Here is a 12,116-nt window from a genome sequence, read left to right on the forward strand (position 1 = left end):
AACCAAGCAATAAGTTGTATGGCTACAAACAGACGTACAAACTATAGTCTTGGCACATTTCACAAACAGATTAATTAATGCAGCCCAATTAGTTATGTGATTAGAATGTAAGATGTCACTTTGGGGAAAAGGATAAGGATGCACTCAAAATGGCTGTAAAACTATAAAGAGCATCTGGTAATGCTGAAAGTGTTGACCAGGTTTTGAGAAGTGACTGGCGTATGGCCTAAAGCTGAACAGAATAAATGCGATGAAGGATCGCATTCCTCTTGCCGGCATCTAGTAGTGCACATCTGGTGTAGCTCATTGTGTGAAAAAGTATTGTGTGTGTGTGTGCGTGTGTGTGTGTGTGTCTGTGTAAACTCTTAGAAAAAAGGTACAACGCTTGTCACTGGGGTGGTACCCTACAGCTTGGCCTGTGTAAAATTGTACCCCTCGCCATGGGTTTGATCATTTATTTGTACCTTTTTTTGCTTGTAGAAGGTACTTATTAGTGGCAAAATAACATTATTGTACCTTTCAGGGTATATTTGGGAAATTTGTTCCTTAAAGAACAAAAATGTTACCCTGCTGTACTTTTATTGTGCAATGTGTGTGCTTGAGAGAATGTGTGTTGTTTATATTGATCCCTTCCAGTTTATAAAATACTGTTCCATAAATATCGACAGAGTTAAAACTGCTAAACCTAACGGGAGCACAACTCCCAGAAAGAAGAACAATGAAGGCCAGGCGCTTGAGTATGGGACTGGGACGGCTGCGCCAGATGACCACGCGACCCAAACGGGGTATTGTTCCAACAGCCGCACGCCTGCCTGCTGCCGCCTCCCGTCGACCTCTCGAACTTCTCTTTCATTCTTTCATTCAAACGTTTCATCGTCTCGCACTTATTCATCCATGTATCACATTTCCACACTGTTCATTTTTCTTCGGGGCATTTCAGCACAGGAACATTAGGAATCACGAAGGAAGCTGTTCACATTCTCTGGTTAGGTAACTTAGTTGACTGAACTATTCTTACGATGATAAAGATGACGAGGATGGAGATGTCAGAACCTTGACAGTAAAGTAACGGATTTCAAACGAAGAAGACATTTTTATGTTTTTTTTATTTGCATATCCAATTAACTGACAGTTTTACTACTTCCAAAACAACCGTCTGTAGTTGCACTGTCTCTCTCCTCCTCCCGTTCACTCACTCCCTGAGGAGACGATTCACCTCATCCTGCGCACTTTCTCCATATCTTTCGCAGTTCTTCCCTGAAACAATAACCGTATCTTCTAGCAGCCAAAAACCAGTCGTAAACCGTTTCAGTACAAGAAGGATATTACACAAGTTTTTTTTCATGTCACCGCTGGACCGAAGTTTACCGAAATGGAAATATATTATAGACGCTGGTGGGAACGCATCTTGATTTTGGCCACTGCGTTAACGTCACCTGCATTCACGTAAGTTTGCTATAGCTAAAACCGATTAAATGCTGTTGGGGAACGAAGGAAGGACAAAAGTATCACGCACTGACAGAGGTTTACAGTTATAGCAGTTGCATATGTTGAATGTGCCTCAACGATAGACAACACTACAATGGATTTTGATATGGCCCGTTTGCGATGATGGTGGTTGGGAGAATTATGTTTTGTTTTGTTTTTCAGTAACGATACAGGAAAGGTCGTTCCACTCATAAGATATATATCCTTATTTAAAAAAGGACTCTATGAATAATTCTGATAATATCAATACGTCTATGGCATCGGGTATTATAATTTAATTTTGTATTTTTCCTGTAACACACACACGAGAAACCAAAAACGATTTAAATAACCCCAATACTGTCGTAACCCCAAAAGTAAAGTAACCCCAAATCGCTGTGTCAGCGATCTTATGTTTCCTTTGAGCTAATTGATAACAAATATAATTCAATAACAGATGTTTACTTGTGAAAAACGGTCCACTGTTTCTAATGTATTAGAATTTCCCTCGCAGACAGTTGCATTCAATATCCAGTTAGATATATCAGTTGGTATACTTACATTTCTGGACATGCACTGAATAAATTGAAGTAGAATAGGCTACACGCAGTGCCACACTTTGTTTTCAAGCCAAGTTGAAGTCTTCTATTTTTGAACTCGGTTCGGTTCAAAGTACCGATAGCAAAGAAAACAATATCGTAATTTTAATGTTTTCGTGTCTTCACATGTTTCAGGTAGTTAATTTTCAAGTTAAAAGGTGGGGGCAGGGGTTGTATGATCTAAGTCACTCACCACGATGAAATTGTGACTAGAATTCAGATACTTTGGTGCAATGCTCACACCGTTAGCTAGAGATAATATTATCCTTTCTTCACCACAAATGCAAGTTTGAGTGACACTGATAAACAGTTCCTGTCCGTCTTTCTTCTTCCTCCTTCCCTAGGGTCCTGTGCAATGACATTCTTGGCCTGAAGGGGGCCGCTGACCCAGTTCTTACCCCCAGCACGGTGTGCCTGCAGCTTGCGGGCCTGAGTAAGCGGCAGATGCGGCTGTGCGTGCGCAGCCCCGACGTGACGGCCTCCGCCCTGCAGGGCATCCAGGTGGCGTTGCACGAGTGCCAGCACCAGCTGCGGGACCAGCGCTGGAACTGCTCCTCCCTGGAGAGCCACGGCAAGCTGCCCCACCAGAGCCCTATCCTCAGCCGCGGTGAGCGGAGGGGGTGAAATGGGAGGGTATTAACTGACAGAGGTTGTGGTGAAGGGAAAATCTTAGGCTTGTAGAGGCTGTTTAGTAGAGGTGTATTGGACTAAAGAAAACAATATATTTGCATCTTTATTCTGGGGCTTAATGCACACGTCGGGTAAAGCCACATGTCCTCCGACGAAAAGAGACTTCATAATGGCCTCCATTCTTTTCAATGGGAGACAATTTTTCACGCCCGCAAGGGATGCTGGGATGTCTGGCGATGCAAGACAAGCTGGTGGAGCGACCGGAAGGATGGGGAGCATGGTGCGATAACCAATCAGATTAAAGATCCAATGCGTAAACTCTCCGATTTCAAGTTTTATTTCCCCATTCCACATAGTTCTGTTAATTAGGACTCGTTGTGTCTGGATTTACATTTAACAAATACCGTTTTAAAAAGAAACCACGCCCACAAGCAGCTGATTGTAGAAGACAAGAGTGCCAATGATTGATACTGATCTTTGTATTAATTTGGAAATCATTCCTTCTGTTTTCTGACAGATTTTTAATCTCTGTTGGAATTTCTATGGGAAAAAAATTATATGCTGAAGATTTTGACACATTACTCATTCTTGTTAGGACATGGCCCATATTTTCCAAAGGGCTGAAAGCCACTGCAGTAGCTGACAATATGCAGGCATATTCTGTGCATATTCATGCGATCAGAAGGCACATATGCACAAAAATCGGCGGTGGGAAATCTAGGGGTCAGAAAGTAAAAGTCCTGCTGCGTGTTTCTTCCTCCCATGAACACAGCCAGCTGATTTCATTAATTAGTTCCACCTCCTGGCTGAAGAATTGAGCTAATGAGCAAATCCAGGTGATTGGTGCAAAACATTTGTGAGGACTTTTACTTTCTGAACCTGGATTTTCCACATCTGACAAAAACACCAATGTGGTGATCACAAATGGAAAATAAACTGACTCCTGACTCTTGACTCTTGAACTCTCAGTGCTGGTACGGTATTGGCTACACCCTGCCAAGGTGTAACACCCCAGCCATTCTAATATCTGTGATTGTGACTGTTGGGATTAAGAGAGGTAGCATGGTAGCATTTAGGGCCAAAACAGGGAGTGGGGAGTTATGGTGTGTGTGCCTGTTTCAGGTTTGATCTCCTGGATTTGAGTATGTCCACCTTACAGCTGGCCTGAACCAAATGGTTATTTGAAATGTGCCACCTGAGAATTCCTGCCTATTACTGACACGTTTAAAATAAACCCATGTGTTTATTTCTTATAATTTTGTACTTTTGTTTTTGTTCCATGATGTTTTTGCTTTAAGTAACTAAGGGGATATTCAAGGCTAAAGAGTACTTCACGGTAGTTCAAATTGATATGTGACCTGGGTGTGGCTAGGAGTGCAGGAGACATGGGGAGTTTTGATTGGCTTGTGGCACTGAACTGGAGCCCCATGTCCCTCCTGCTTCCCGCAGGTTTCCGGGAAAGCGCCTTCTCCCTGGCGCTGATGGCAGCGGGCGTGGCCCACTCTGTGACGTCGGCCTGCAGCCTGGGAAAGCTGAGGGGGTGCGGCTGCGAGGCCAAGCGTCGCCTGGACGACAGCAGGATCCTGCTCAAGCTCCGCCATTTGCAGCACCAGACCATACAGCGGGGGGGCGGCGGTGGCGGCGGAGGGGCGGCCCGGGGGGGCCAGCTGCATCCCTTCGAACTCCATCGCCTGAATGCGCACTCTCTCAGCCCCCGCCTGGAGGAGCCCCCCTCCTCGCAGGACACCTGGGGCTGGGGCGGCTGCAGCCACGACGCCCGCCTCGGCGAGCGCTTCTCCCGCGACTGGCTGGACCCCCGCGAGTCGCCGCGCGACATCCACGCCCGCATGCGCCTGCACAACAACCGCGTGGGCCGGCAGGTGAGGCTCGCGTTGTGGCGCCCGCCGCTGCGCTCCTGCTTTCTCACGGACGCCAAAGCGGCTTTTTTCCTGCTGAAAGCACTCGTGCTGTTCTCAAGTGTTCTCTGGCATCGGCGCATAGCTACTAGACAATTTGTTCTGGACAATTTATCACATGATGATGATTTATTCAGTTGCAGCAAACTGTTTTAGTCTCAGCTGAGGTCATTTGGTGCTATAATTAGTGTAGACTGTAGTTTTTCCTGATACAGCGTTTGAACAGATCCCGAGCTGTGCTTGCGTCAGCCCCGTGCACGTGCACATTCGTGGGCTGTGCACGGTCCCCTGCCTGCGCTGTTGCTTATGACCAAAATGGCGCCATATCATCCGCATGGACACTTTCAGCTATGCAGATGTGCCAACTACAAATTCACCTTCAATTGCTCCACTCCCATCACCACTTACTGAATTTGCCTGCAAGCAATCATATTACATCTAGCTGTAATATTCAACTAAAGCACCAGACGTTTGTACAAGCGATGTCCAAGAAGCAACTCCTGACTACCTCAGAGTCAAATGACTGCCTCAGTGCTGCCTGTGGTCAGCAGCTCTGCATGATGGCGACTAATTGGCCATAGCGTCGGCCATGGAGAGAAGGATCCTGCACAAGAGCGCTCCCTCTGGTTAATAGCTGCATACGCTGCATGGTCCTCTGACACGGGGATTAAATCAGGTGTTGGACTGACAGGGAGAAATTAAGTCGCAGTTTGATGGAACATTTTCCTCAGGCATGCTTGTCTGTTTGAAAAGCTTTAGAAGGCTTCTCCCCTTCAGCCACCAATAATTTCTTGCGGGCCACTGAAAAGTGTAAAAGACGCTGTCACTTTTTGACATTTTAGCACTTGTGGGTTTAGTTTGTCTGCACCCTCCCAAATCAACTGAGGATGTTACAGCAATCAATCGATCAAACTTTATTTCTGTAGCACGTTTCATACAACAGTTGCAACTCCAGTGTGCTTTACTTTACTCCAATGTGCTATTACTCAGTGACAGCAACCGCAGTGGAGTGGGCCTAAAAACATGACTTGACACAAAGCAAACGCAAGCCTTTGGGGATCACAGGAATGCTAAAAGTCTTTTTCCCGGGGCGGGCAAATCTCATTATGAGCTGTCAGCCAATTATGAACGTGAAGCTACTGCCATTGAGAGAAACGACAAGCTAAACAACCTGCTTGGCTTGCATTCTGGTTCTGAGCTCGGCGCAAAATACAGTGTGGAAAATGAATCCCTCAGAAAATGAGGGAAATTAAATCGCTCAGAATTGTAAAAGAACTCCAGGAATGGCCAAAGATTTCCTTATCCAATGAAACATGAGGTCCCACATACAAAGCATATAATTGAACGTCCAAATGGTGTCCTACACTAAGTCCAGACTTTACTGGTTGTGTCAACCTTTCCTAAACTTTGGATTCATGAATGTGTTAATTCATTATTTCCAGTTTAAAGTTGTAATGCTACGTCCTGCTGTCACCCTGTTTCATATGTTCCTTCCTAAAGCCAATGTGTAATTTGCTGTGAGCTTAACTGTAGCATTTACGCAGTGTGTTAACGTCTGTTTAGTCCTTTTTTTCATTCACGATGCACTGTCCCTTGACAGATCCCTTGACAGAGTGGCACACTTGCCTGTATTTCCCTGTGTTTAATGCAATGTACTCTTTAATGTTTTTTTAATGTCGTGGTTTAACTAGGCTGAGAAATGAATTGGCCATCAGGGGCATCAAATATTTATTGGGTTGGAATGAGCTGAATGTCAGTGATGTCTGAGCTGAGCACAGTATGACAAAGTGCACCGATGGCGCACTGATCAGCGTAGACTGGGGCTGTGATGGAGCTTCATGCGATCAACAGAACCAGACTGCGTTCAGCTGTGGTGAAGTACATATACTGTGGTCAGTCCAGTCCATGTGGCATCCAATGAGAAAATAGCATCCCTCTCCCTCTCATTGTCTTTCTCTCTCTCTCTGTCCCTCTCCCTCTCCCTCTCTCTCTCTCTTTCTCTCTCCCTCTCACTCTCTCTCTCTCTCTCTGCGGCAGGTAGTGGCAGACAACATAAAGAGGAAGTGCAAGTGTCATGGCACATCGGGGAGTTGCCAGTTCAAGACCTGCTGGTACGCCACGCCCGAGTTCCGGCTGGTGGGCGCGGTGCTGCGGGAGAAGTTCGCGTCCGCCGTCTTCATCAACTCGCAGAACAAGAACAGCGGCGTCTTCAACCCCCGGGCCCGGGGCGGGGCTAAGGGACAGGGGAGGGGGCGGGGCCGCAGGCGGCGGCGGCACCTGTCCGGCGAGCTGGTCTACTTCGAGAAGTCGCCGGACTTCTGCGAGCGGGAGCCGGCGGTGGACTCGCCGGGCACGCCGGGCCGCGTCTGCAACAAGACGAGCGCGCGCACGGACGGCTGCGGCTCGCTGTGCTGCGGCCGCGGCCACAACGTGCTGCGGCAGACCCGCGCCGAGCGCTGCCACTGCCGCTTCCACTGGTGCTGCTACGTGCTGTGCGAGGAGTGCCGCGTCAGCGAGTGGGTCAACGTCTGCAAGTGAGCCGCCAACCTACGCCCCCACGCCCGCGCGGACGCCGCCCGCCGCTTCGGGCAGCGCCCCCACGAACGGGGTACGGCAGAGGCTGCGTCCCTCCCCACGACGGCGGACTGGGGGTGTGTGCTGAGCAGCTGCCACAGAGGGCTGGAACCATCCGGAAAGTCAGATGGCATTCGTGTGTCGCATTTTTTAAAGCTGTGTAATCTTTGTGAAAACATTGAGTTCTCATTATTTTGTCATTCAAAAGCACCTCTGTAATGTCCTAAGTTTTCCTATGTTTTCCATGTAGGGAAAAAAGAATTAAGTCCAAGGTCCTCTTCATAATCAAACTGAACAATTGTGGTTTGAACAGAGAGGTTGTAAAAACGTTGCGAAAACATTTGTTTCTTGTCATCCGCCCTAAACAAATCCTAACCTTGCACAACCTTACTGCTGAATGCAAGGCCCAGGAAGTTAGCTAACTAAGCAGAATTCTGCCTGTTCTGTACAGAAAGCCTCCCCTGCCTCCCCTCTGGGGAAATGTGCAGAAGGCTGTGTGGTTGCACAGGGAAATGGAACATTATTCAGCTAGTGCCCAAACAGTTTCCACTGTACATCGGTTGCGTTCGGCTATTGAAAACTGCTGTTCCTGACACTTCCTTAGCCAAATACAACAGTCTCTGTATAACCCCTTAACAAAAAAAAACCATCACATTTATGCAATGCGTCTACTTCTCTGATCTGATTGTACCTCATATGGATAAATGACACAGCTCCAGCCCCATCCCCCTAAGTTTCTGTCTGGTTTTCGTGTATTATCCGTTCGTGTGTATTCCTTCTCTTGAGATTCATTTTCTCGTCCCCGCCGATGTTGTTCTCAAAATGCCAAGGAGCCGTTTGAATCCCTGGCCCTTCTTAACTGTGAAAAACCAGCTTCATCTGCTCTCATTTCTGAAACAAAGGACAACGGCAGGAGCGCGAACGTGGAAAAACACTGCAAAACATTAGCTCCTACCATAATACACCGCTGCGTGCATATTATGTTGTGGATATATTTTATAAATAAATGTTTATTTGCATAGGCATTTCTGTTTCTTGAAAATATTTCTGTTTGAGTGAAGAGGTATAATGGGACAGATATATTCCTGTGATGAGTGACTAATGAACACTGATGAAAAATACTTAATTTGTGTTTACAACCTTGCCTTTCCTGAATAGAGTACACAAGGCAGTTAGGCATGCTAAGGACATCATATTCAGTGTTGTTGTCTTCGGGAATTGGGGATACTGATGATATTGTTGATGAGGGATATTTAAATGCTCGTTATTTACTAAATGAACTGCATTTGGGGCATACTGTAGCCATATTGAATGATGCATTTGGGAAATTATTCACCAAAGTGATAAATATGGAGCAAATGGACTAAATTTATCCCATATACTCTTAGCCTAGAACACAGGAATCCCTGGGTAATGTAGGACAGTTATGTTGATTTTGTTGACTCTACCATGAGTACAGTTATTAGTTTGGTAATTAGCATCAGGGGTCTGCAGTCCTGGCCCTGGAAAGCTGTAGATGTTCTTGATGAGCTGAGGTTGAAATCACTGAAGCTGAGAGTTCTTAGAGTATTCTGGAAATTTAGGAAATGTAGTACAATTCTGACACTAAGGAGCTTTTATGCCAGAAAGCTACCATCAATCTCAACAGAGATTATCCCTAAAATTGAAATGTAAAATCTGTGTTAGTTTAACTAATGTTCAATTTAGTTTACTTATTTTACTTAATTTATTCCTTCAGTTTTTATAATACCACGATGCTGGAAGAGAAATACAAGTGTAACTGTTAAACTGTTGTTTTCAAGGTGGACTGAGACCCAAACAAATTACAGGTATGTGTGTGCATGCATGTGTGTGTGTGTGTGTGCGCGCGCATGTGTGTGTGTGTGTGCCTGTGTCTGTGTGTATCTGAGTATATGTGTAGTTTCAAACCGACCTGATGGAGTGTAGTGATATAATAATTTGTCGAGTGCTTCAAGCCATGTATGGTGTGCTGGAAATCATTCTCCCTGGTTCTGGCACCTCACCCACAGCCACTGCAGAGACCGGCTCTTTAAAACTGATATAAAAACCCTTGAAATGCTGCCATTGCATTGTTCAGACCTGAGCTTTTAGATAGTAGATTAGTATACCTGTGTTTAATGTGAGTAATTTTTGTGTGTGTGAGCAGGGGGGCCACAGCTGACAGGTTCCCCTCTATGGAACCTTTAGGTGCATGTGCCATTGTGCTCTTGCCATTACACCTCAGAAACAAATGAGTCTAACCACACTGTTGCACAGTGTTTTGTTGTAGCTGTACACACACTCATTCAACTTCACATAAGCACCGCTGTTGCTGTTTTGCCATTGCGGGAGACAGAGAGAGGAAGACATGATCCCTTAGTCTCTTTTCTGTGTGCTTTTTTCTCTTTCTCCCTCCTTATCACTTTAAGTCATACTGCAGCCCGCGACGCACAGGAGCACACACGCGGTCGTGATGTAATGTGAAGTGTGAAGAGTGTGAAGACAGGGAGGAGCCGCGGGGAGGTGGAGGGGGACGCTAGTGACACTGATGTGATGTTCACACGCCTGCCAAGGCGGGGCCTGCTGTGTGGACGGACAGATGAAGATGAGGCGACGGTATTCGCCGTTAGGAATGCGGGCTGACAAATGCTGCCACCGGCCGAAAAACACAGAGAGGCGCTCGCGCACGTGTGCGACGCTTTGTGTGTGCGCAGATGTTTGTGGATGGAACATATCAGACAATGTGAAAGCACGTGCAAAGGCATGTAGGGGTCTGTGTGCGTTGAAAATATTTGTTACTGCGTGTGTGTGTGTGTGTGTGTGTGGCAACTCCAGATCATCCCTGTAATGCTAACAAAAAGCATATTTGATGTTTGAATCCTTTAATTGAATCATTTGAGAGATAGAGAGTGAGCGAAAGAGAGAAAAAGAGACAGAGAGCGAGAAAGACAATTTTTCGTCATCACTACGCTTTGGCAATATTTATTTTTTAATATGTCAGACCAATAAAGCATTTGAATTTGAATTTAAATTTGAGAGAAAGGCAAACATGTAGTGTGATCTGTATAAACAACTACAAACATCTGCAACATATTGGCCTGATTCCCCCTTTTGTTTCTCAATCCATTCCTTTAATTTTCATATCTGATATAGGACAGAGCTGGAGAGGGAGGGAGAAAGGGAGGGAGGGAGAGAGGGAGAGAGGGAGGGAGAGAGAGAGAGAGAGAGAGAGCAGAACAAACACTGGAAACCACCTCCTCAGAACATTAAAGCTACCCTCTCAATGTGCAGGCGATCATTAACCAGTGGTGCTCATGCCTGTGAATTGACGGGGTGTGCTTGAGAAAATACTTCAGAGAGAACAGGCTTCTTTCAATTATTATCTTCTTCCTCTCCTACCGCCACTCAACCCAATCTAATGTACCCCCTGCCCCTGGAATCCCACAGCACACATGCCAACTCCCTATTTAAATATAATTTAACCTCTTTTCATTTATTATTCTCCAATTTAAAATTCCCAGTCATACATTTCAGCCCATTCCCTTGAACCTGTGGAGTGTGCCATATAGAACTAATACCTGATTTGAAAGAGTAAAGCATAGTGAAATTGCATCTTATATGTTCATTATAGTGGATTACAAAAAGTATTACTAATTAAATTATATATGAACAAGTTACATTAGGACTTGTTTTTGCTATTATGTATACATACATACATACTCACAATTATAACCACCAGTATGGGTTGAAGTTCGATCTGATTTTATTGACATGTAACATAAAAAAACATTAGCTTTGGAAATGGGGTTGAAACTGACTCAGGAGACTAGGTTAAAACTAGCATGTTGTCCTATGGTTATATACAGCAAACAGAAATCAAGCATGTCTCTTTTACTGTAGGCAACTTGTAAAATTTGTAAGGAACTTTTTTAAAGTATTTTGAAATTATATGAATATTGCGTGATTGACTGCATACGATTGCTAACGATATTACATGTTTATTGATACCTTGCTTACTGCATTGCTTGGGGAGCAGCAGTTACTTTTGTTTCATAAGAAGTGCACACATCATCATCACAGAGGTTGGCTCACCGTTATTACTCATGCAAAAACACAACCGACTGCTCCTTTGTTCCGGAGAAAGTAATGAGCAGCATCCCGGCTGATTGTCAGTCAGACTCCGCTGTAGCCGGTGGGTGAGTCTGCTGCTGTCCAAGGTCCTGAAAGCTTCCCAAGCTCACTCCGAAGTCAAATGTTTGTCCGTACAGCTTTTAATTTTTCGTGCAGCATTACAAACTTTTTTCCTGACAAGGTTCCGCACTAAGATTGAAAGTTTCATACGTGGGGTTCAATAAGCTTTGAACTTAATTTTGACTTAATTGCCTTATTGAACTCATTAAACTGTGAAGAAAATAAAATTCAATTTGTTTGTAACTTCATGTTACTGACGAATGTTGATTGAATCGGCCCCCGAGAAGGGGGCCAGTAATCCAGTCTGATGTCCGTGTGTTAATTGCCTCTGTAGAATTTGACAGGATAGCAGCTTTTGTGTCTATTGTAGCTGCCAGGGAGGAATGGGTGTACTATTGTACCTTCTCACTGCGAAGGTAATTAATTAATCAGACATGTCTTAATCTTTTTTTTTTTGTTGCAATAATTGAGTTATTGAGTTGGTCTGCCGCAGGTTTTCTGCTTTCATTTTTATGTTTGATGTACGTCACGTACACATCTGATAATAACAGAGATGGGCAAGCAGAGATGAAACACACATGCAGAATTTTTTTTATTTTTTACACATTTGGTATGATAAATCCTCAATTAGTTCCCAGTAGTAAAACCACTTCTGTCCAGGGATCAACAGCGCCGACACGAGACAAATGTGCACAAATATCGCGAGATGATCGTACATTTTTTCAAGCGAATGCAGTAC

General features: G+C 44.9%; 1 protein-coding gene across 1 annotated transcript; it reads left to right on the forward strand.

Moving 5' to 3' along the window:
• Window positions 1-861: 861 nt before the first annotated feature.
• Window positions 862-8,211, forward strand: LOC135238445 (protein Wnt-10b-like). The gene is made up of 4 exons (XM_064306343.1): window positions 862-1,446; window positions 2,411-2,673; window positions 4,146-4,576; window positions 6,650-8,211. Exons 1-4 carry the CDS (start codon window positions 1,373-1,375, stop codon window positions 7,148-7,150), a joined length of 1,269 nt encoding a protein of 422 aa, XP_064162413.1. The 5' UTR covers window positions 862-1,372; the 3' UTR covers window positions 7,151-8,211.
• The last annotated feature ends 3,905 nt before the right edge of the window (window positions 8,212-12,116 follow it).

Source organism: Anguilla rostrata, chromosome 13 (genome assembly GCF_018555375.3).
Source record: "Anguilla rostrata isolate EN2019 chromosome 13, ASM1855537v3, whole genome shotgun sequence".
Classification (NCBI taxonomy): domain Eukaryota; kingdom Metazoa; phylum Chordata; class Actinopteri; order Anguilliformes; family Anguillidae; genus Anguilla; species Anguilla rostrata.

What these genes read in the sequence shown, in the direction of transcription:
- LOC135238445 (XM_064306343.1), top strand. Translation starts at nt 1,373, where the DNA reads ATGGAAATATATTATAGACGCTGGTGGGAACGCATCTTGATTTTGGCC. An exon ending in TTAACGTCACCTGCATTCAC is followed by an intron (nt 1,447 to 2,410) that starts GTAAGTTTGCTA and finishes CTCCTTCCCTAG; the next exon opens with GGTCCTGTGCAATGACATTC. An exon ending in ACAACCGCGTGGGCCGGCAG is followed by an intron (nt 4,577 to 6,649) that starts GTGAGGCTCGCG and finishes TCTCTGCGGCAG; the next exon opens with GTAGTGGCAGACAACATAAA.